This window comes from Salvelinus namaycush, chromosome 8 (assembly GCF_016432855.1).
Source record: "Salvelinus namaycush isolate Seneca chromosome 8, SaNama_1.0, whole genome shotgun sequence".
Lineage (NCBI taxonomy): Eukaryota > Metazoa > Chordata > Actinopteri > Salmoniformes > Salmonidae > Salvelinus > Salvelinus namaycush.
The window spans coordinates 6090404-6116497 of NC_052314.1; the positions used below are offsets into that span (position 1 = coordinate 6090404).

At 46.4% G+C, this 26094-nt stretch overlaps 1 protein-coding gene and 1 non-coding gene across 2 annotated transcripts; both read right to left on the reverse strand.

Moving 5' to 3' along the window:
* cep152 (centrosomal protein 152) lies at window positions 1–25638 on the reverse strand. The gene is made up of 27 exons (XM_038998566.1): window positions 25633–25638; window positions 25400–25561; window positions 24919–25143; window positions 24548–24704; window positions 24199–24339; window positions 23735–23874; window positions 22441–22641; window positions 21974–22121; window positions 20687–20778; window positions 19860–20029; window positions 19256–19424; window positions 18923–19069; window positions 18096–18226; window positions 17498–17626; window positions 17007–17145; window positions 16140–16325; window positions 12590–12768; window positions 12266–12392; window positions 8117–8248; window positions 6979–7689; window positions 6717–6792; window positions 5760–5924; window positions 3742–3832; window positions 3538–3620; window positions 2061–2217; window positions 1826–1929; window positions 1–1667 (listed from the first exon to the last, which is right to left on the reverse strand). The coding sequence occupies exons 1-27, from the start codon at window positions 25636–25638 to the stop codon at window positions 679–681; spliced, it is 5157 nt and encodes a 1718-aa protein (XP_038854494.1). The 3' UTR covers window positions 1–678.
* Window positions 19534–19608, reverse strand: trnat-ugu. Its single transcript has one exon. It is a non-coding gene; the product is annotated as a tRNA-Thr (tRNA).
* Window positions 25639–26094: the final 456 nt, after the last annotated feature.

Below are 26094 nucleotides of genomic sequence, written 5' to 3' on the forward strand. Positions count from 1 at the left end.
AAAAGTTATTATAAATTAGATTAAAGCAACATCATTTGTATTATAAAGAAGTGTATTTTGTTACATGCACAGCATCTCTCACAACCTTGATATAAAAAATAGTTTAATTTAGAAAAACAAAAATAAAATAAATCCTTCAGTACAGATAAAAATCCATTAAAAGAACACAAGACAGAAGAAGTGTAACGTTTTAGAAATGTGGAAATCATTGACTAGAAAGAAGCCAGGGTCACACAAGGCTTGTATCCTACTACGTATCCATCCGTTCTTGAAGGCACATTCACTGCACACCACAACCTAAGATTGCTATTGGTCCTAACACACATGAACACGACGTTTACTTGTACACGTTTGTGGCAATTTAGAATTACCTCGGAGTAATGATTACCTCAGTCATTTCCCACATCATATCATGTGGGGCGGTAGGTAGCCTAGCGGTTGACCGTTCCAATCGCCGAGCCGACGAGGTGAAAAATCTGTCGATGTGCCCTTGAGCAAGTCACTTAAACTTAACTGCTCCTGTAAGTCACTCTGGATAAGAGCGTCTGCTAAATGACTCAAATACTAATGTAAATGTAAAGCTAAAATACAAAATTCAAGACTCACTGAAATCTCCACTTGCTCCATTTCCTCCCTTTATAAGAACAGGGTCATACAGAGTCTTAGGACTGTTAGCTCTTATTTCCGATGAGAGAATGGACCGTCAAAACCACCGTCCTGCTGTTGACTCCGCTTCAGCTCAGAGAACAGACTCGTAGAACACAGCCTGTTCTGGAGCTGGTTCTGATTCTGCCAGTCCCCCTCAGAGCCAGGGACAGGCTCTCTATGACCTGATCTACTACTACCAGTCTTCATAGAGGGGACAGACTGAGTTAAAGCTTTGGTCTGAGGCGGGACACTGGGGAAAGTCGAGGATTTGGCGCAAGACTGAACATTGACAAAGTCTTTGTAAACTGTCACGTCAGAGTTGTCAGTGGCGAGGTTATCGAAATCACCCAGGTCATCAGCTGAAGAAGATCCACGCAAAGGGAACGGTTTCACAGTTTCCATTTTTCTGCCTGGGTGAGAGGAAACTGCGAGGACGTGGCGGCCATCTTGGGACCCATTACTGGACAAACTCCAATCGCTCGATCCTCCTTCGTCTCTAACGGGAAGCTCCTCCTGGACCAGGAAGGGTTTAGCGTTACTACGGTGACACAGGAAGTTGTCATCGTCTGATCTCCCCGACTCCGCCCCCTGCAGGTACAGCTCCCTGCTGGTCTGGGTCCTCAGAGTAACGTTAGTAAAATCACCACGGTAACAGTCGAGGGAGGTTTTACCAATTTGATGAGAGGATTTGTGAGGAGGAAGTGAGAGGAAGAGTCCTGAAGAGACATGGGGTTTCCCAAGCATGTTTGCAGGGGCTCCGTTCTCCTTTCCATTGGTCAGGAGGTTCAGGTGGGTGGGTTTACTCACAGGCCTAGTATTCCAGGTGGTGTTGACTGCAGCTGAGGTGGTTTTGGAGTCAAGGTCAGAGTACGTCTTGGCCTTCAGGATCCTCCCCTCATCACCACTGGACATGGTGAACTCAGGGAAGTGGCTTCCTGGACATTGGGTTTTATTAGAAGGGGAACCTGAAGCATTGCCTGGATGGTTGTCAGTAGCGGCCTCTGTCTTTGATGACGAGCCTGTTGATACAAGAGATAATTTGGAACAATCAAATCAGATTATTTTTTTTATTTTTTTTACATCAACAGTTGTCACAAACTCCCTAGAAGTACGATTCCATTTGACGATCCTGTACCCTATTTATTTTCATCTTATATTAAAATCAACACGGTCTTACCCGGTAAGCTGTGGCTCTTTCCCGTTTTCCTCTTGGTAGGGGTCTCCAACACTTTGGCCATGGCTGCCAGCTTACTCGCAGCGTGAATTATTTTCTTCTCAGCCCTGAAGGGGAAGGAAAGAAAAGGGAGGATACACTTAGCCCTACTATAAACCTTTAATCCCAAATCACCCCCCTGGACACTAGTAGAGATCGGAGAGGATTGGACAGGTGTATGCAGGTGTACGCAGCATACCCTGTGGCCTGCCCCCCGTCCTCTAGAAGTTCCTGTAGACAGGTGAGGTAGTAGCGTCTCATCTTCCTGGCTGTGTCCTGCCTCTCTCTCAGCACCTCGACACGGATCATCTCCGCTGCTCGCTCCTTACTCTCCTTGAGGTAGCGTAGCATGTCACCTGGTCAAATGAAACAGCATGGTACATAAGGAGACCTGTAGCATGTCACCTGGAGAATGAAACATCACGGTACATAAGGAGAGACCTGTAGCATGTCACCTGGTCAAATGAAACATCATGGTACATAAGGAGAGACCTGTAGCATGTCACCTGGAGAATGAAACATCACGGTACATAAGGAGAGACCTGTAGCATGTCACCTGGAGAATGAAACATCACGGTACATAAGGAGAGACCTGTAGCATGTCACCTGGTCAAATGAAACATCACGGTACATAAGGAGAGACCTGTAGCATGTCACCTGGTCAAATGAAACATCACGGTACATAAGGAGAGAGCTGCAGCATGTCACCTGGAGAATGAAACATCACGGTACATAAGGAGAGACCTGTAGCATGTCACCTGGTCAAATGAAACATCACGGTACATAAGGAGAGACCTGCAGCATGTCACCTGGTCAAATGAAACATCATGGTACATAAGGAGAGACCTGTAGCATGTCACCTGGAGAATGAAACATCACGGTACATAAGGAGAGACCTGCAGCATGTCACCTGGTCAAATGAAACATCATGGTACATAAGGAGAGACCTGTAGCATGTCACCTGGAGAATGAAACATCACGGTACATAAGGAGAGACCTGTAGCATGTCACCTGGAGAATGAAACATCACGGTACATAAGGAGAGACCTGCAGCATGTCACCTGGTCAAATGAAACATCACGGTACATAAGGAGAGACCTGTAGCATGTCACCTGGAGAATGAAACATCACGGTACATAAGGAGAGACCTGCAGCATGTCACCTGGAGAATGAAACATCACGGTACATAAGGAGAGACCTGCAGCATGTCACCTGGAGAATGAAACATCACGGTACATAAGGAGAGAGCTGCAGCATGTCACCTGGAGAATGAAACATCACGGTACATAAGGAGAGACCTGTAGCATGTCACCTGGAGAATGAAACATCATGGTACATAAGGAGAGACCTGCAGCATGTCACCTGGTCAAATGAAACATCATGGTACATAAGGAGAGACCTGTAGCATGTCACCTGGAGAATGAAACATCACGGTACATAAGGAGAGACCTGTAGCATGTCACCTGGAGAATGAAACATAAGGAGAGACCTGTAGCATGTCACCTGGAGAATGAAACATAAGGAGAGACCTGTAGCATGTCACCTGGAGAATGAAACATCACGGTACATAAGGAGAGACCTGCAGCATGTCCGTCGTCTAAGACCATTCACACTTCAACTGGGGTGGGTTTCCTTACAGCCTTTTGTAGGTAAAGTAGTACGTTCATTTCACTCACCTCTGATTTTCTCAACAGCCGTCATGTACTGCTCCCTCATCTCTTCAAGGCCAGCATGGAGACTCTGCTCCATGTCTGTACCCCTGCAGTGGACATTTATTCATTTAGAAATATTCATTTGGTTACCAGTGACTTCGCATCCGACTAGAGATATTCATTATGGATGAGTCAACAAAAAAAAAGATATATATATTGTTTACGTACACAGAGGATTCTTTGGCTACAGAGCTTTTCAATTCTTCACGTTTCAGCAGGTTGTCCTTTTTCTCTTTCCGTAGGGCCACCTCGTGCTCATCTACGAATAGAGGGAGGGAGGTGGGCAGGGGGGGGCAAGGAAGGACACGGAATTAGACTCAGGCAATCGATGATCAATTTATCACTTGATGTAATCCTTTTTGTGAGCCTTAACACTAGAACTGCCAAACAATCAATTTGACAGTTTTCAATTTTGTAATTTCAATAACTTAATTTCAATAAAAACCTTGAACCCGTCCCTGGCTTTTTCTAAATATGTAGAATACCCGGGCCTCGACGAGTACAAATAGCCACCAATCTAATAAATCCATTTAAAATACACAATCACATAGAAATCCATTTAAAATACACAATCACATAGAAATCCATTTAAAATACACAATCACATAGAAATCCATTTAAAATACACAATCACATAGAAATCCATTTAAAATACACAATCACATAGAAATCCATTAATAGTTTGTTTAGAATAGGTCATAAAAAAACATTAAAACAATACAATTTATTTCAAAAGAACCGAATAGCATGGTTTGGTTGTATTCATCTGTACTTAATATCAGAGGCTATAGCTGATCCATGCTAATGAAATTAACTTATTGATTTAGCAGTCATCACAGGCTTATATACCCGCTGCCCTACCACAGTAAACACATATTTTACAGTAAGACTATAATGGAATATAACAGAAAGGATATTTTTTCCCCAAATGGCTATTGCTGATTGTCGCCAGTACAGACTCGGGTATTTTAACAATGAGATATTTGACAGAGACCATCCAAGCAATTTGTAGAGTTGTTTGGTAAATAAAATAGGTTTATTAGAAACCTTGGAATCGGCTCCTTCAGATAGGGTATAGAAATCAGAACGTCTGGCCTGCGGGGACCTCTGATAGGGTATACCAATCAGAACGTCTGGCCTGCGGGGACCTCAGATAGGGTATACCAATCAGAACGTCTGGCCTGCGGGGACCTCTGATAGGGTATACCAATCAGAACGTCTGGCCTGCGGGGACCTCTGATAGGGTATACCAATCAGAACGTCTGGCCTGCGGGGACCTCTGATAGGGTATACCAATCAGAACGTCTGGCCTGCGGGGACCTCTGATAGGGTATACCAATCAGAACGTCTGGCCTACGGGGACCTCTGTAGGACGATATGGAAGAAGTGCTATTTCCTTAGCGCCGTACCCATCTCTGTTCATCAGTCTCTTCATTCTCTATTTGATTAGATTGTCTCCCATCACACTAGTGTCAATTTAAATGTTGTCCGTAGACCACAACTAATATTATTATTAGTTTCAATATAGTTTAGTGGGAGCATCTGTTGTCTTACAGCCCGAAAATACACCGTCTTATTTTAATAGTTACAGTCTACCCGCTTCTGGATCAAATCAATACATTTTCTGACTGATTGGAATACACATTTGGTTTCCAGAGGTTTCTTAGGACCTATTTTAACATAATAAATGCATTTATTTAGCCAGTTATTATGGAATATCAATGGAAATATCAAAACCGTTCAGAATGACCGTCATGGCCATTCTAGTAGTTTACCCCCTAGCTCCTATCACCTGAGCACGTCTAACCAATTCTTTCAGATCTGAATGATGCAAGCAATATGGTCATATTTCTCCTTTTCTCTTTGACAGGCGAAAGATTTTCCAAATAGTGTACACCTATCGAGTCTTGTTAGATCTCCAGACGACTCCCAAGTACCCAAGGCAGCGTTTCCCAAACTTGGTCCTGAGGCCCTTTAGGGGTGCACCTTTCGATTTTTACCCATAGCCCTACAGAGCTGATTCAAATAATCTTTATAATAAGTTGGTCATTTGAATCAGCGGTGTAGCGCTAGGGCAAAAACAAAAAATGTACACCCCTTTTAGTCCCCAAGTCCAGGATGAAGAACCACTGGACTAAGGAATAGGAGCCATGGGTAGATTTGGGATTCAACAGGGAGTTTGTTACCTTTGAGGCACTGCATTGAGGCCTTGTGGTCCTTGACGGTCATCTGTAGCTGTCTGCAGGCCTTCTCTAGATGCCTCTGGAGGTCCCGACTCTTCTTCTGCAGCTCGGACACGGTCTCAACACACTGCTTCCCACAACCACCCTCTTCCGTCTGAGCAGTGGAGCCTGAATAAGTGGAAAAACAACATATTAAAATCAGACTTTTCTTTTCCTTTTTCTCTCTCACTCAAATTGGGACTTCAATTCAGCATGGAATCATATACACACTGTACTGTAGGTTTCTGTGGATAACAGTGGGTTTCTGTGGATAACAGTGGGTTTCTGTGGATAACAGTGGATAACAGTGGGTTTCTGTGGATAACAGTGGGTTTCTGTGGATAACAGTGGGTTTCTGTGGATAACAGTGGGTTTCTGTGGATAACATTCTGTGGATAACAGTGGGTTTCTGTGGATAACAGTGGGTTTCTGTGGATAACATTCTGTGGATAACAGTGGGTTTCTGTGGATAACAGTGGGTTTCTGTGGATAACAGTGGGTTTCTGTGGATAACAGTGGATAACAGTGGGTTTCTGTGGATAACAGTGGGTTTCTGTGGATAACAGTGGATAACAGTGGGTTTCTGTGGATAACAGTGGGTTTCTGTGGATAACAGTGGGTTTCTGTGGATAACAGTGGGTTTCTGTGGATAACATTCTGTGGATAACAGTGGGTTTCTGTGGATAACAGTGGGTTTCTGTGGATAACAGTGGGTTTCTGTGGATAACAGTGGGTTTCTGTGGATAACAGTGGATAACAGTGGGTTTCTGTGGATAACAGTGGGTTTCTGTGGATAACAGTGGGTTTCTGTGGATAACAGTGGGTTTCTGTGGATAACAGTGGGTTTCTGTGGATAACAGTGTCTGCCACATTCCATTCACAGTACATCAGTGAATAGAAAAGACTTGAGAAGAAACATACTATGAATCTGGTTGAGTTCTTTCTCATGACGCTCCCGAGTTTCCTTCAGCACCCGGCCAAGCCTCTCCTCACTGATCTGGAGAACAACATGAAACGAGTATTAGTCAGACCGGGTCAGAGAGTCACCTCGAGATTAAACTATCAATGTCTTACACAATACAGAACCCCTGCTTCCATGTCACGGCTCTAAAGTCTAATGATACTAGTTATCACACTGTCGGTAGAATGTGAGAGAGAGAAGGAGAAAGAGAGAGACAGCCACCTTCTTCCACTCCTTCTTGGCCTGGGATACAGCTTTAAGGAGGAGGTCTTTACAGGTAGACATGAGGAGTTCCCTGACGCTCCCACTGGCTCTCCTCCTCCCCTCCACCTCTCCTCCGTTCTCCTTCTGTTTGTGGGCTCCTCCTCTGAGGAGCACAGACTGCACCTCCTTCAGCCCAGCCTTAAGCTCCTGGAGCACCTCCTCCCGTTCCTCCGCTCTGCCCTGCCTCCTCTCCTCCTTGCCCCTTCTATCCTCCTGCCTCTTCCAGTCCTCCTCTCGGTCCCTCAGAGCCTGCTGCAGCTCAGCTTCCTTCTGCAAAAGGAGCTCTTTCCTTTGGCGCTCCGCCTCCCCATTCGCCTCCTTCCGCACATCCTTCTGCGCCTGTTTCAGTTTCTCCTCCTGGAAGGCCTGCAGGGAGGAGATCTCCTGCTGTTTCTCTCTGTTCCAGGAGGCTCTGGCTGCAAGTAGCTCGGCTTTCAGCAGGGCAGCCTTCTCCTCCCTCTCATGGTCTAGCTGGCTTTGCAGATCATCCACCTGGCTCTGCAGATGTGCCACCTCCTCCACCTCGGTCTTCAGGTCCTCCTCCAGCTGCCTCCAACGCCGCACCTCCTCTTGGAGCTCCTCAACCCTCTGGTCTCCTCCTGCTCCTCCCTGCTCGTCCTCTTCCGAACTCCTCAGCCTCTCCTCTGCTTCCCTCAGGGCTAGGGACACCTGACACAATCAGAGAGAAAGTAGAACTACAAGATGCTTTGGAGTGAAGCAGAAGAAGTGCTACGTTTTGTTACCATCTGACTACTGGGATTAAGTTAGTTAAAAGGACCATTTGACCGCTAATCTTTCAATTCGTCCATTGTTTAGATGTTAAATACTGTATAACTTAGCGACAAAGATGAGATGTATTTGATCCAGGGATGATGTTAAATACTGTATAACTTAGCGATAAAGAGAGATGTATTTTATCCAGGATTGATGTTAAATACTGTATAACTTAGCAACGAAGAGAGATGTATTTTATCCAGGGGTGATGTTAAATACGGTATAACTTACAGACAAAGATGAATAGTATCCCCAATATTAGCAACATTCAAACTGATTCAGACAAGAACACAGTAAAACACAGTGAAACAGTCAATTGTACCTGTTGTTGAACGTGTTGCTCCTGTACTTTCTCCCACTTCTCTCGTTCTCTCTGGAGCGCTGCCTTGTACTCCGGCAGGGAGGGGAGGTCCTGGAGCCAGCGGCTGTAGGCTCTGCTTACTGCTCCTTCAACCTGTAGGAGACAATCAGAGACATTCACCAAGCGTCTTAGAGTAGAGGAGTGCTGATTTAGGATCAGTTTTGTCTTTTAGATCAGAATGAATAAGAAGACATGGACAGGAGGCATCTGATCCTAGATCAGGGGGTGTATTCACTAGGAACCAAAAAGGAAGCAAACTGGGAGGGACATACACACCATGAACAAAAGTATGTGGACACCTGCTCGTCGAACATTTAATTCCAAAATCATGGGCATTGATATGGAGTTGGTCCCGCCGTTACTGTTATAACAGCCTCCACTCTTTTCGGAAGGCTTTCCACTAGATTTGGGACTTGCTTCCATTCAGCCACATGAACATTAGTGAGGTCGGGCACTGATTTTGGACGATTAGGCCTGGATAGCAGTCGGCGTTCCAATTCATCCCAAAGGTGTTCGATGGGGTTGAAGTCAGGGCTCTGTGCAGGCCAGTCAAGTTCTTCCACATCGATCGACAAACCATTTCTATATGGACCTCGCTTTGTGCATGGGGCCATTGTCATGCTGAAACAGGAAAGGGCCTTCTCCAAACTGTTGCCACAAAGTTGGAAGCACAGAATCGTCTAGAATGTCATTGTATGCTGCAGTGTTAAGATCTCTCTTCACTGGAACTAAGGGGCCCGAACCATGAAAAACTGCCCCCAACACTCTGCTTAAAATCATTAGGAGCCATAAGTAGTCAGTTAACTAACTGGTCAGTCAAGTCATATAGGGAGGGATTTCATTGCCACCTTCTGGATCAGAAGTAATGTTGCCAACACCGGGTTTAAATTTATTAAGGAGCTATAAGGAATATGTCAACTCATCATTCTTCATTTTAGAGTAAGGCTGTAACATAACAAAATGGACGAAAAAGTCAAGGGGTCTGAATACTTTCCCGAATGCACCGTTTTTACTGTGTAAGTCTATGTAAGGGAGTGAGAACCATGAGCCTCCTAGGTTTTGTATTGAAGTCAATGTACCCAGAGGAGGACGGAAGCTAGCTGTCCGCCCAGACCATTATTCCTCCTCCACCAAACTTTTCAGTTGGCACTACGCATTCAGGCAAGTAGCGCACTCCTGGCTTCCGCCAAACACAGATCTGCCCGTCGGACTGCCAGATGAAGTGTGATTCGTCACTCCAGAGAACACGTTTCCACTGGTCCAGAGTCCAATGGTGACGAACAGTTCTTGTGTTGACGTTGCTTCCAGAGGCAGTTTAGAACTCAGTAGTGTGTGTTGCAAACCGAGGACAGATCATTTTTACTCGCTGCGTGATTCAGCACTCGGAGATCTGGTTCTGTGAGCTACCACAAATCACGGCTGAGACGTTGTTGCTCCTAGACGTTTCCACTTCACAATAACAAGCACTTACAGTTGACTGGGGAAGCTCTAGCAGGGCAGATATTTGACAAACTGACTTATTAGAAAGGTGACGTCCTGTGACGGTGCCACGTTGAAAGTCACTGGGCTCTTCAATAAGGGCCATTCTACTTCTAATGTTTGTCTATGGAGATCGCATGGCTGTGTGCTCGATTTTACACATCTGTCCGCAACGAGTGTGGCTGAAATAGCCGAATCCATTAATTTGAAAGGGTGTCCACATACTTTTGTATCTATAGCGTACCTGAATGTGTTCGAAGGAAACTTGTTTTCAGTTTGGAGTTAACGGTTTCATAGCAAAAGGTTTTGGGCTAATGATTACGCTGCAGAACTACTTTCCTGAGACGCTCTATGAATATGGAGCCAACTCTGTTATAGTCAGTTAGGGCCAATGTCCCTCCCTCCCCTCTGTCCCGACCTGGGCTCCCATGTTACAGAGTAGATCCCTCCCCTCTGTCCCGACCTGGGCTCCAATGTTACAGAGTAGATCCCTCCCCTCTGTCCCGACCTGGGCTCCAATGTTACAGAGTAGATCCCTCCCCTCTGTCCCGACCTGGGCTCCAATGTTACAGAGTAGATCCCTCCCCTCTGTCCCGACCTGGGCTCCCATGTTACAGAGTAGATCCCTCCCCTCTGTCCCGACCTGGGCTCCCATGTTACAGAGTAGATCCCTCCCCTCTGTCCCGACCTGGGCTCCAATGTTACAGAGTAGATCCCTCCCCTCTGTCCCGACCTGGGCTCCAATGTTACAGAGTAGATCCCTCCCCTCTGTCCCGACCTGGGCTCCAATGTTACAGAGTAGATCCCTCCCCTCTGTCCCGACCTGGGCTCCAATGTTACAGAGTAGATCCCTCCCCTCTGTCCCGACCTAGGCTCCAATGTTACAGAGTAGATCCCTCCCCTCTGTCCCGACCTGGGCTCCAATGTTACAGAGTAGATCCCTCCCTCCCTGTCCCGACCTAGTCTCCCATGTTACAGAGTAGATCCCTCCCCTCTGTCCCGACCTGGGCTCCAATGTTACAGAGTAGATCCCTCCCTCCCTGTCCCGACCTAGTCTCCCATGTTACAGAGTAGATCCCTCCCTCCCTGTCCCGACCTGGGCTCCCATGTTACAGAGTAGATCCCTCCCTCCCTGTCCCGACCTAGTCTCCCATGTTACAGAGTAGATCCCTCCCCTCTGTCCCGACCTAGTCTCCAATGTTACAGAGTAGATCCCTCCCTCCCTGTCCCGACCTAGTCTCCAATGTTACAGAGTAGATCCCTCCCCTCTGTCCCGACCTGGGCTCCAATGTTACAGAGTAGATCCCTCCCTCCCTGTCCCGACCTAGTCTCCCATGTTACAGAGTAGATCCCTCCCCTCTGTCCCGACCTAGTCTCCCATGTTACAGAGTAGATCCCTCCCCTCTGTCCCGACCTAGTCTCCCATGTTACAGAGTAGATCCCTCCCCTCTGTCCCGACCTAGTCTCCCATGTTACAGAGTAGATCCCTCCCCTCTGTCCCGACCTGGGCTCCAATGTTACAGAGTAGATCCCTCCCCTCTGTCCTGACCTAGTCTCCAATGTTACAGAGTAGATCCCTCCCTCCCTGTCCCGACCTGGGCTCCCATGTTACAGAGTAGATCCCTCCCTCCCTGTCCCGACCTGGGCTCCCATGTTACAGAGTAGATCCCTCCCTCCCTGTCCCGACCTGGGCTCCCATGTTACAGAGTAGATCCCTCCCCTCTGTCCCGACCTGGGCTCCCATGTTACAGAGTAGATCCCTCCCTCCCTGTCCCGACCTGGGCTCCCATGTTACAGAGTAGATCCCTCCCTCCCTGTCCCGACCTGGGCTCCCATGTTACAGAGTAGATCCCTCCCCTCTGTCCTGACCTGGGCTCCCATGTTACAGAGTAGATCCCTCCCTCCCTGTCCCGACCTGGGCTCCCATGTTACAGAGTAGATCCCTCCCTCCCTGTCCCGACCTGGGCTCCCATGTTACAGAGTAGATCCCTCCCCTCTGTCCCGACCTGGGCTCCCATGTTACAGAGTAGATCCCTCCCTCCCTGTCCCGACCTAGTCTCCCATGTTACAGAGTAGATCCCTCCCCTCTGTCCTGACCTGGGCTCCCATGTTACAGAGTAGATCCCTCCCTCCCTGTCCCGACCTGGGCTCCCATGTTACAGAGTAGATCCCTCCCTCCCTGTCCCGACCTGGGCTCCCATGTTACAGAGTAGATCCCTCCCTCCCTGTCCCGACCTGGGCTCCCATGTTACAGAGTAGATCCCTCCCTCCCTGTCCCGACCTGGGCTCCCATGTTACAGAGTAGATCCCTCCCCCCTGTCCCGACCTGGGCTCCCATGTTACAGAGTAGATCCCTCCCTCCCTGTCCTGACCTAGTCTCCCATGTTACAGAGTAGATCCCTCCCCTCTGTCCCAGGCTCCAACCAGGGATCACTCTACAACACCTCATACTCAAGAAGCACCATCAATACTACTGACCCAGAAAAGCCACGGCACAGGCATTTGATTTCACATTAACACACCTCACAAGTGGATAGGTCTCGCATGCAAAAACATGGCGATGTGATCACCTGTATAACTAAAAGATGAAAACATATGATTCAGAAGACTTGAATGGTCCCTCCCCCTGACCTGTTTGGACATGTCCTCCAAGTGTTTCTCCTGTAGTTCTTTCTGGACTCGTTTCCCAGCATCCTCCACTGCTCTGCGTCGTGCCGTGTCTGCCTCTCGCTGCAGCTGGAGCCTCTGTTCCCGGAGCCTGTGTAGTAGTAATGGTTATTGGTTGTTCACAGTCATATACATCCTATGCTTCTCATTGGAGCCAAGGGCTTAAGTCAAGCAAGTCAATCAATCATACTGATTTGTACACAATTTACAACCATAGATTATCATGAAGAAAATAAATCCTACAAAAAAAATCACAATCATTTCAACAGAATAGAATGTGTAAAATACCTGGTGTCCAGCTCCTCCATAGTGCAGCCTGGAGCAGCCTTGGTCCTCTCAGGGCTGGGTGTCTGACAGGCCTTCTCCTCCTCAGTTAGGTCCGTCTGAGACTCCTGGGTATCTGTGGGTCTTGGTCCTCTGGCGTCTGCTACGGCTGCCTCCAGCCTCTGAGTCCAGAACCTGTCCATCTTCACAGGGGGGAGGGGGGGGGGGGGGGGGGGAACCATAGAGATATATTATCCAGGAAGTGATCGGAACAATGAGTATGTTTACATGAACACTAATAATTAGACATAAAACTGATTACGGCAGAAGGCAGAGTATGCCATTACTCATGTAAACAGCATACAAAGCTTATCTGCGTAAAATCATAAAATTGGAAGAAAACATACACGGATTAAAAAGACCTGGTTTTCTAAGTAATCTTTCAAATTCTTAGGACACGTAAACAGCTTAGTAGGTGTTGGAGCGGGTTATTTCATCTGCGCATGTGCTAGCATCAGCAGCGCAAGCCTCCCGTTTACGTGCGAGTGAAGTGAGTTCGGGGGGGAAAAAACTGAAAGTATGTATCTTAGAAATAGTTCACATACAAAACTTTATACGTACGAACTCAAGACTCAAATCCCGCTTCCCCCAAAAAATAACACGGTCGCTTTGCTAGAACGGTTATTTAGATCGCCGATTTTCTACATGTATCTATGTGTCCCATAAAGTAGCTTGATTTCAGATGTGTACATTGTCGTATGCACAGGATACAGCCAAAGACAGTACAGTATGAAGATGGGCAGAGTGGCTTCACTATTGGTTTCATCAGACGAGAGAATCTTGTTTCTCATGGTCTAAGTGTCTTTAGGTGCCTTTTGGCAAACTCCAAGCGGGCCGTCATGTGCCTTTTACTGAGGAGTGGCTTCAGTCTGGCCACTCTACCATAAAGGTCTGATTGGTGGAGTGCTGCATAGATGGTTGTCCTTCTGGAAGGTTCTCCCATCTCCACTGAGGAACTCTAGAGCTCTGTCAGAGTGACCATCGGGTTCTTGGTCACCTCCCTGACCAAGGCCCTTCTCCCCCGATTGCTCAGTTTGGCCGGGCAGCCAGCTCTAGGAAGAGTCTTGGTGATTCCAAACTTCTCCCATTTAAGAATGGAGGCCACTGTGTTCTTGGGGACCTTCAATACTGCACAAATGTTTTTGGTACCCTTCCCCAGATCTGTGCCTCGGCACAATCCTGTCTCGGAGCTCTATGGACAATTCCTTCGATCTCATGGCTTGGTTTTTGCTCTGACATGCACTGTCAACTGTGGGACCTTATATAGACAGGTGTGTGCCTTTCCAAATCATGTCCAATCAATTGAATTTACTACAGGTGGACTCCAATCAAGTTGTAGAAACATCTCAAGGATGATCAATGGAAACAGGATGCACCTGAGCTCAATTTAAAGTCTCATAGCAAAGGGTCTGAATACTTATGTAAATAAAAGGTTATGTTTTTTATTTTTAATACATTTGCAAAAATTTCTAAAAACCTGTTTTCGCTTTGTCACGGGGTAATATGTGTACATTAAATGAGGATTTGTATTTTATCCAATTTAGAATAAAGCTGTAACGTAACAAAATGTGGAAAAAGTCAAGGGGTCTGAATACTTTGCGAAAGCATTGTGTGTGTGTGCGCACACCCAGAACAAAAATATAAACAATATGTAAAGGTGTTGGTCCCATGTTTCATGAGCTGAAATAAAAGATCCCAGAAATGTTCTATACACACAAAACGCTTATTTCCCTCCAATGTTTATGCACAAATTTGTTTACATCCCTGTTAGTGAACATTTCTCCTTTGTCAAGATAATCCATCCACCTGACAGGTGTGGCATATCAGGAAAGCTGATTAAACAGCATGATCAATTATACAGGCGCACCTTGTGCTGGGGACAATAAAAGGCCACTCTAAAATGTGCAGTTTTGTCACACAACACAATGTCTCAAGTTGAGGGAGCGGGCAATTGACCTTCTGACTGCAGGAATGTAAACCAGAGCGGTTGCCAGATAATTGAATGCTAATTTCTCTACCATAAGCCACCTCCAATGTCATTTTAGAGAATTTGGTAGTACATCCAACTGGCCACACAACCGCAGAACACGTGTATCCACGCCAGCCTAGGACCTCTACACCCGGGATCGTCTGAAACCAGCAACCCGGACAGCTAATGAAACTAAGGAGTATTTCTGTCTGTAATAAAGACCTTTTGTGGGGAGGGGGGACTCATTCTGATTGGCTGGGCCTGGCTCCGCAGTGGGTTGGCCTATGCCCTCCCAGGCCCAACCATGGCTGAGCCCCTGCCCAGTCATGTGAAATCCATAGATTAGGGTTTATTCATTTGTTTCAATTGACTGATTTCCTTATATGAACTGTAACTCAGTAAAATCGTTGAAATTGTTATATGTTGTGTTTATATTTTTGTTCAGTATATATACACACACTTCACAACACTGTTGTGGAGAGCTCGCAAGTAAGCATTTCATTGTATCTTTTACACCCCGCTGTGTCAGCGTTTTCAAACCCAGAGGTGCTACATCACGATACTTCCGGGAACGGGTCGCGAAGCAAACTCGACAGACAAGACCGAGGTTTAGGGTTTGGCAAGTCAACAGGAGAAGTCAAATATTATTCCTTAGGTTGTACAGATTAAAGGCACGCCCTACAGATTAAAGGCACGCCCTACAGATTAAAGGCACGCCCTACAGATTAAAGGCACGCCCTACAGATTAAAGGCACGCCCTACAGATTAAAGGCACGCCCTACAGATTAAAGGCACGCCCTACAGATTAAAGGCACGCCCTACAGATTAAAGGCACGCCCTACAGATTAAAGGCACGCCCTACAGATTAAAGGCACGCCCTACAGATTAAAGGCACGCCCTACAGATTAAAGGCACGCCCTACAGATTAAAGGCACGCCCTACAGATTAAAGGCACGCCCTACAGATTAAAGGCACGCCCTACAGAGGCACGCCCTACAGATTAAAGGCACGCCCTATAGATTAAAGGCACGCCCTATAGATTAAAGGCACGCCCTATAGATTAAAGGCACGCCCTACAGATTAAAGGCACGCCCTACAGATTAAAGGCACGCCCTACAGATTAAAGGCACGCCCTATAGATTAAAGGCACGCCCTACAGATTAAAGGCACGCCCTACAGATTAAAGGCACGCCCTACAGATTAAAGGCACGCCCTACAGATTGACTCCAATGTCTAAGTAGCTGAACCTGTTATTACTACAACTTTGTGAAAGTGACAAGCTGACACGTTTTCGCGACACGACCGCTAGACCAGATGACGTGTTTCTGCACATGAGTTTAGCTAGCTAACGTCGCCTAGAAAAGGTGATTGGGGATTTATATTGGAGAAGCAGTTTCTGCCCATCTTCATACTGTACCGTCTTTGGCTGTATCCTGTGCATACGACAAATAAACTTTGATTACATTTTTTTGTCCATGGGGTGGCAGTACTGATCCGTTCATAGAGCAAGACGAGCTCACAGATGGAACACAAGTCAACTCCTACCTCCTCCTTCTCCTCCCTCCAGGTAGCCTTGGCCTTGGTCAGCTGGGTTTGGACCTCTTGTCTGAGCTCCTTGTCCTTCTCTTCGGACCACAGGGCTCTGAGCTTGGTGACATTCTCCTGATGCTGGCTCTCCAGGTCTGACCTCAGCTTCTCCAGAGCAGCTCTGTTCTCCTCTAGAGTATCCAGCTGAGAAAAGGATACAAATCATCAAAATTACATTTTTCAATTAATTATTCGTTTGAGGTGGGAACTTTTCACAGACATCAGAAAACAGCCCTTATTTCCCTTCTAAAAATGGGTAAAGAGCCTCCGGGAACGCCCCAGCCGCGGGGCCCCTCCGGGAACGCCCCAGCCGCGGGGCCCCTCCGGGAACGCCCCAGCCGCGGGGCCCCTCCGGGAACGCCCCAGCCGCGGGGCACCTCCGGGAACGCCCCAGCCGCTGGCACCTCCGGGAACGCCCCAGCCGCGGGCCCCCCTGGGAACGTCCCAGCCGCAGGCCCCCCTGGGAACGTTCCATCTTCGGACAAGGTCTGTCATTAACTACATATTGACGCTGTTAAGCAGCAGCCCGGTGCAGTCTATTATTTGGATGCAGTCAGAGAAGGCCTTCGACTGTGTGGAGTGGGACTATCTATTCGTAGTTTTGAAGCGGTTTTCTCTCCTGGAGACTTCTTATCTGTTGTCTTATATAGAAAATAATTATAAAAATAATCCTTCGCAATAAATAAAAAGCCATTCTCTGCACCAGGGTTCCGAGCCCGTTTCCAGACCTGTTTGTGCTCTATAGCTAAATCCACATGACAACACAAACAGATCTGGGACCAGGCTATTGTTCATATAGCATCTTCATAAAATGTGTGTGTATACCTCATTCTCCCTCTTCATCTTCTGCTCCTCCTCCATTCTTCCCTGCAGGTTTTCCTCCAGCCTGTCTTTGTCCTTGCAGAGTGAGATGTAACACTCCTGTACTGCCACCATCTCTCCATTCACCTCACACAGCTTGGCTCTAACCAGAGAAGAAAGGATTGTCATTGTAGACGAGGTTATACAGGAGACCTCTTAAAAAAACGGTTCCTGACTGAGATGGCAGAGTATGGTTTATATGCTGCCTAGCAGATACTTTTACTCAAAGCGACTTACATGCAGGCGGCAGGTAGCGACTTATAGGCGGCAGGTAGCCTAGTGATTAAGAGCGAAAAGGTCGCTGGTGTTCAGATCCCCAAGCTGACTAGGTCAGAAATCTGTCGATGTGCCCTTGAGCGAGGCACTTAACCTCAATTGCCGTAAGTCGTATGCGATCACTGCGGGAATTGACCCCAGCGCCAAGCCGTTGTGAAGCCACACACAGGAGCCCTTACTGTAGCTGTTGTATCTGCAGCTGGTGGTCTGCCGTGATGTCATCTATCTGAGCTGTGTGTTCCAGGGTGAGTTCTGAACGAACACGGTTCACTACGTCGTCTCTGAACTGCTGCTGGGTCCGCTCATACCTGGAAAACACACACACACACACACACACACACACACACACACACACACACACACAGTAGTAGTCCAATGAGTCATTACACACCTGCACAGTCGCTCATTTTCCCATATGATGACTAGTATCCATTAGGAAATTATCTGTGTTATACAGCACACCAGCTATATATAGATACAACTATTATGTGTGTTATACAGTACACCAGCTACATATATATATATATATATATATATATAGATACAACTATTATCTGTGTTATACAGTACACCAGCTATATATATATATATATATATATATATATATATATAGATACAACTATTATGTGTGTTATACAGCACACCAGCTATATATAGATACAACTATTATGTGTGTTATACAGCACACCAGCTATATATAGATACAACTATTCTCTCTCTAGGGATGCCAGGACACAGACCTACACATATCTGCCAACCACAACACCCCAGACTAACCTCTGAGCAGCCTCCTGCTTCTCCTGGTCCAGCTCCTGGATCATCTCTCTCATCTTGGTACACAGCTCAGAGTTGGCTCCCTTCACTTTCTCCTCCCTCTGCCTCAGCTCCACGTTCTTCATCTCCAGCGTCTGGCAAGGGAGACAGACAACTACGAGAATGTAACACTGAGGGGTGTGCTGGAAAAAGCATGTTGATAAATCATAATATTAACGCCATTTAGGATACACTTTTATCCAAAGCAACTCAACTGCATACATAATTTTTTTTTATACATATGGCTGGTCCCGGGAATCGAACCCACTAAATCAAATCAAATTTTATTGGTCACAAACACATGGTTAGCAGATGTTAATGCGAGTGTAGCGAAATGCTTGTGCTTCTAGTTCCGACCGTGCAGTAATATCTAACAACTACCTCATACACACAAGTGTAAAGGAATGAATAAGAATATGTACATATAAATATAAGGATGAGCGATGGCCGAACGGCATAGGCAAGATGCAGTAGATGGTATAAAATACAGTATATACATGTGATGAGTAATGTAGGGTATGTAAACATTATATAAAGTGGCATTGTTTAAAGTGACTAGTGATACATTTATTACATCCAATGTTTTGTATCCTGTCGTTGCAAAAGCACCGTGCTCTACCAACTGAGTTGTCATGTATTGGGACTTCAGTTCAAACAGAGATACCATCTTCACACTAACGTGTCAAACCAGAACTACACTTTCTGGGCTCATCACAGATTGGTTGAGCTCAGCTTGGCACAGCTTAATAGTGTGAAAAGTCTTCTAGAATCTTTATCAAATGATGAATAACCTCGAGGCGTTCTTGCAGGCGCTGCCTGTCCTCCTGCAGCCTGGACAGCTCTTTCTGGGAAGCTACATCTGGATGTGTGTCCATTGGTCTGGTTTCTGCTGTGTTGCTGGTCTGTTCCTGGTCTAGCTTGGTCTGTAGCTGGTCCACCTGCAGGGATGGGATCCGGACAACAAAGAAAATAGGAACTTTGACTATGTGAGTTTTAACTATACACTCGAGGATGAAGCAGAAGAGGGAATTATTTTTTATTTCACGTTGATTTATCCAGGAAAGAGCCTTGAGTTTAGAAACCTATTTTGCAAGAGCGACCTGAAATAAAATCCCATCACTAACCCGTCCCTGTGAGTCCCGTAGCTGGTCCTGCAGCTGACCGATCCTTTGCCTCTTCCCCTTCAGACTGGCCAGACAGCGCTGTAACTCTGCCCGGAGCTCCTTCACAGCCCCGTCCTCCTTCTCTCTGGGCAGCTTTGAGTTGGGCTCAGACATTTCCACCAGAGGAGTACTACGGGACAGAAGGAAAACATTATACGTGAAATTATACACGTGCCACGTAGCAGACGCTTTTAATCCAAATCAATTTACAGACAGTGCAGACGTTTGTATTATGTTTGTGGTCCTGGCGGGATTTGAACCAACAACCCTGGCGTTACAAGCACCATACTCTACCAACTGAGCCATTCAGGACCACTAACAATACACCTGAAAAAAATCTGTTAATAGATAAGACTGGCAGTCTGGAGCTTAAACTGAACAGGGTCGGGGCCTCAATTCCTTTTCAATTCAGGAAAATAAACTGACATTTTAACTTCTCATTTAGTTAACTTCCTGAATTTGACTGAAATGAAATGGAATTGACCTCAACCGTGAAACTGAAACAAAAATAGATACAATGAAGTTCATGTCTAAGGGTACAACAGTCAATTGTTACATTGCGTACCTGTGAATTTGTCCGTTCTTACAGTGAGTCTTCTTGATCCCCAGGTCTACATAGGAGTCAGACAGCTGGTTCTCCCAGATATCTCCTCCGGTCACCTCAACAGAGAGGACTCCATGTTTCACAGCAGACTCATACAGACAGATCTGCTCCTTCAGCTCAGACAACTCCTCCTGAGGTGGAGAAAAAAAGGGGACATAACATAGTATAACTGCTATAATAAGGCATTATAAAGCCTTATATATATAAACAGGTATTAAATGGTTGATTTGCCCCGTCAGCTCCGGTAGACACCAAGAGGTGAGAGACGTGTTATAACCACTAAAGTAGGCATTATAAAGTCTCATGAATGCTTATAACAGGTATTAAAGGTTGATCTGCTGTAGAAACCAAAGAGAGCGGTTTTACATTACATTTTACATTACATTTTAGTCATTTAGCAGACGCTCTTATCCAGAGCGACTTACAGTAGAGTGCATACATTTTATTACATTTTACATACTGAGACAAGGATATCCCTACCGGCCAAACCCTCCCTAACCCGGACGACGCTATGCCAATTGTGCGTCGCCCCACGGACCTCCCGGTTGCGGCCGGCTGCGACAGAGCCTGGGCGCGAACCCAGAGACTCTGGTGGCGCAGCTAGCACTGCGATGCAGTGCCCTAGACCACTGCGCCACCCGGGAGACCCGGGTGATACGTTTTACATGATTCGTTTACATTATTTAGTTACATTTAACTCAACAAGTGAAATAGAAACAAGTAAAGTGTTTGCGTGATACACATTTTTTAAAATATTCTACATTTCTGGATACAAACCACGGGAATACCTGCAAGGCTTTGTTCATGTTGTCACTCATGGTCTTGGCTGACTGAGTCTGTTGTAGTTTCAGTTGCAGCTGGCCCATCTCCTGGACTGAACCTGAACGACAAACAGGTGATGGACAGAGGGGGCTTTGACAAACAAGTGATGGACAGAGGGGGCTTTGACAAACAAGTGATGGACAGAGGGGGCTTTGACAAACAAGTGATGGACAGAGGGGGCTTTGACAAACAAGTGATGGACAGAGGGGGCTTTGACAAACAAGTGATGGACAGAGGGGGCTTTGACAAACAAGTGATGGACAGAGGGGGCTTTGACAAACAAGTGATGGACAGAGGGGGCTTTGACAAACAAGTGATGGACAGAGGGGGCTTTGACAAACAAGTGATGGACAGAGGGGGCTTTGACAAACAAGTGATGGACAGAGGGGGCTTTGACAAACAAGTGATGGACAGAGGGGGCTTTGACAAACAAGTGATGGACAGAGGGGGCTTTGACAAACAAGTGATGGACAGAGGGGGCTTTGACAAACAAGTGATGGACAGAGGGGGCTTTGACAAACAAGTGATGGACAGAGGGGGCTTTGACAAACAAGTGATGGACAGAGGGGGCTTTGACAAACAAGTGATGGACAGAGGGGGCTTTGACAAACAAGTGATGGACAGAGGGGGCTTTGACAAACAAGTGATGGACAGAGGGGGCTTTGACAAACAAGTGATGGACAGAGGGGGCTTTGACAAACAAGTGATGGACAGAGGGGGCTTTGACAAACAAGTGATGGACAGAGGGGGCTTTGACAAACAAGTGATGGACAGAGGGGGCTTTGACAAACAAGTGATGGACAGAGGGGGCTTTGACAAACAAGTGATGGACAGAGGGGGCTTTGACAAACAAGTGATGGACAGAGGGGGCTTTGACAAACAAGTGATAGACAGAGGGGGCTTTGACAAACAAGTGATGGACAGAGGGGGCTTTGACAAACAGGTGATGGACAGAGGGGGCTTTGACAAACAGGTGATGGACAGAGGGGGCTTTGACAAACAAGTGATGGACAGAGGGGGCTTTGACAAACAAGTGATGGACAGAGGGGGCTTTGACAAACAAGTGATGGACAGAGGGGGCTTTGACAAACAAGTGATGGACAGAGGGGGCTTTGACAAACAAGTGATGGACAGAGGGGGCTTTGACAAACAAGTGATGGACAGAGGGGGCTTTGACAAATAGGTGATGGATATCAACAAGCATTTCGCAAGGTGGTGACACAGACACAGACCGGACACACACGGACACACACCAGTCTGTAGCAGTTTGGCACACTGCTGTTGGCTCTCCTGTAGGCGCTGTGTGAGAGTGTTGATGATTCCTGCTCTCTCCACCTGCTCCTCCTCTCTCCGTCTCTCCTGCTGCCTCACCTGGTCACGCAGACCCTGAACCACCTCCGCCTGGATGATACCACAGCCACTGAAGTGGTTAGTCTGGGATTCACTGACAGCAATGTGACAACTCTTAGGTTCACAGTCTATCGTGACCAGAGATTACCCAGGACCAACACAGCAAATTTCACCACGGATTCATTTAAAGCCTTCGGTTATAATACATTCATTACATTGTCATAAGCATGTATGAACCTCTTACAATGTCTCATTGGCTCAAGATAATCTAAATAATCAAGATAATCAAGTGTGATACCAAAGAACAAACGCTAAGTGATCATGTTTACTGGTTAATATGAGGTCAACGTCAATTCCACTGGGTCCTGACCTGTTCTTCCAGGGCCTGATTGCAGGTGTCCAGTCTCTGCTGTAACACCAACAGCTTGGCGTCGTGCTGCTCTCTGACCACTGTAAGGTCTCTGTCGTGTTGCTCTCGGAGTCTAGACAGACTGTCTGACCGACACAGTTCTGTCATCTGTTGCTGCATGCTGTCCACCGCCGCCTCCGCCACACGCTGCTTCTTGGTGTTCTAGAGGGAGACACACATACACTTGTATTCCGCAGGCTTTTCTCACCTCCTCTCCCAAAGTGTGCACTGCACACTCCCCATCGTGGCTCTACAAGCGTTGGCGAAAGCGTGAGTTAGGTAGGTTCCCAACATTGTTAAATCCATGAAAAGGAGCACATTTTGGGAGAAGGGTAGAGAATTGGGGGGGCAACCATAGTGTCTATAACAGGGCTCTCCAACCCTGTTCCTGGAGAGCTACCCTCCTGTAGGTTCGGAGTCAAAACCTACAGGAGGGTGTCTCTACTGTAAGTGTCTCTGGATAAGAGAGTCTGCTAAATGACTCACTACTGTTAGTGGCTCTGGATAAGAGAGTCTGCTAAATGACTCACTACTGTTAGTGGCTCTGGATAAGAGAGTCTGCTAAATGACTCACTACTGTTAGTGGCTCTGGATAAGAGAGTCTGCTAAATGACTCACTACTGTTAGTGGCTCTGGATAAGAGAGTCTGCTAAATGACTCACTACTGTTAGTGGCTCTGGATAAGAGAGTGCTAAATGACTCACTACTGTTAGTGGCTCTGGATAAGAGAGTCTGCTAAATGACTCACTACTGTTAGTGGCTCTGGATAAGAGAGTCTGCTAAATGACTCACTACTGTTAGTGGCTCTGGATAAGAGAGTCTGCTAAATGACTAAAATGTAAATAAAATACGGTAGGCCGACTCATTAGGTTCTTTCGAAATAAATGTTGATTCGTATCATGTTTCTTTTGACCTGCCTAAAATGAATAAACGATTTATGGTGAAGATGTAGACTATATTACAAGGATTTATTAGACTTGTTCAAATTTAGATGTTCCAAAGGTCTGCATTAGTGGCTTGTAGGCTGTGTGTGGAGGCCTGTAGATGCTAAATGTGTTTGTTAATTAACGGTCAATTACCGTGAGACCAGGACAATAACCGGCTGACAAAATGTCATGACAGCCACAGCCCTAATCCAACGGACTAGAATTTGAATACAGGTCTCCCATCAAGTGCAGGGTGTTCTACAACCCAGGTGTAATCCAACCCAAAAATACATGATCGTCATGGTAACATCAACAGACATAAACCGTACCTCATGATCTCGGTCGGTAAGAGCCTGAACCTGCAATTCCAGAGACGTAACGCTAGTCTGCAGCAGCACCTCTCTCTCCTTGGCCTCCTCCATCACTCTGCAGGACTCCTTCAGACTCACCGCCAGACCCTCCTTCTCATCTGGGAGGAGAGGGGGAAAACAGGAGAGAGAAACATCTAGGTGTAACAGAGTGCATTCAGTTCTGCCATGAGACGGCCTAGAGGTCACGACCTTCCGCACCAAAACACACCGCTCAAAGCCGACCCCATCTTAGCCAACAGAGCAAGAGACTAGTCCGTCACTCCGTTGAGCGTCAGTTGTCTTTTTAGGTTTCAGATCTAAGGGAAACATGTTACGGGTGAGTTTTCACTTCCACTTCACATGCTCGTGACAGTTCATGAAGTGGGTCAGTAGACTGAGCTAGCTAGCTAGCATGCTAGCATGTGATTTCAGTGTCCACACACCTCTCACGATGGCAAACTGATGCTCCAGGTATCTCATATTGCGTCTTGAATCCTCCAGTTTCTGCTCCAGGTCTTCGATCTGTCTCAGCTGGGCCTTGTTGAGGATCTGAAGCTGGGCTAGCTGCTGAGTGTCTGCAGTACCTGGGACACACGTAACAACAATTAAAATGTATCTCCTATCTTATCAATAAACAACAACAACAGAACCGGTCAAATTTTCCATATATCCAAGTAAAATATCAGAAACAACAACAAAAAATTTAAATAAAATGTAAATAATTCATGTAATTCTTTGGCCAACTGTCAAAAGATCATGAACATCCAACCAAGACGATGTGAAAAGACTTACTCTGTGCCGAGTCCAGGAAGTCTCTCTGCAGCTGGTCATAGTGGTCGTCGAGGTGCTGGTGGGGGACCTCCGAGTTGAACATCTTGGGCTGAACGGCAGGCTGGTAGGGGTTGTAGTTGGCCTTATAATGGTCTCCTGAGCCCCCGCTGTCAAACTTCTACAGGAAGACAACATAACAACAGTGAGACAATAAATCAGTTTGATCGGCCCGGAGACTAACGGATTTCAATGCATTAATACTGGTAACATGATTCTAATTTTCAGTCACATTACTGTCCTTAAAAACTTTTTTTTTTTTATTAAAAAAAATCGACTCATCAAAATCTTGTTGAAGTAAAATAAAAATACAAATCAAATATGACCTCACTCACTTGGACATGTTTCCTGGTGCTGTTCTGATCCCCACCAGCGTAGTGCTGCTCGTCCCCACGGCCCCCCACTACTCTCTGGTACTCCACCCCAGGGAGAACAGCTCCACGTGGGTACAGATCATCGCCATACCCCCCTTCCTCCGTGGAGAAATCAGGGCCGGCTGCTGCAGACTGCTCAGTACCCACGCTGGTGTATGTGTATCCCTCACCATACTGCTGCTCCTCCTGTTTGGAGAGGACATGAAGGTGTTTTTTTAACCCCGCGTGACTTCAGTTGCAACTGAAATATCATAAAGGGCTGCATTTGAAGAGAATAGACATGTCTCTGGCTCATAACTAAAAACCTTGGGGCTGGTTTCCCAGACACAGATTAAGCCTAAGAAGCGTTTCCAATGGAGATGAAGATCCTTCGAACATCCTTTTAGTTCAGGACTCGTCTTGATGATTTATTAGGGCATTTCAAGTTAAAAACATGACGTACATGCTGGTACTCAGTCAGTCCTTGCTGGTTCCAGGCCTGGGGGTGGCCCTGTTGGGGGACACTGGCATGGTTGGCATGGCCGTTGAGCTGCCCAACCACAGCAGCCTCCTCGTAGGGGTACTCTTCATGGTAGGAGCCGTGGTCATAGTCCTTCTCATAGTTCTGCAAAGGACAAGGACAATATAATATTTCCCTTTAAAATATGTTGGAAATAACACGTCCCTAAATATTACACTCATCACAAGACCTGGATATGAACCCAGATCACACATTCAACACTGACAAGGAAGGTATTGTTGTTGAAATGCTTACTTCTTCATGTGAGGCAGGTGTTTGGTGATCGGACCATTCAGTTTGTTGGTGATTCCACGTCGGCTGTTGTGATCTGAGAAATCAATACAACAACAAAAGTAAGTCCTACTAAAAAGGTGTATGGAATGATCATCGATACAAACATACAACTCATCTATTTACTATTTATTGTTTGAACTATTTATTGTTTGAGAAGGACAGAACATTTGGATAACTTTGTTAAAAAATAATGTCCATGAATGTACAAATGGAAATGTGTGTTCTGCATTATCCCATGATGGCTATTAGCCTAAATGTACCAACATTCAACCGTGTGTATTGTGCCACCGGCTGGGCAACGCCACAGGCTGGCCTAGCGGGCAACGCCACAGGCTGGCCTAGCG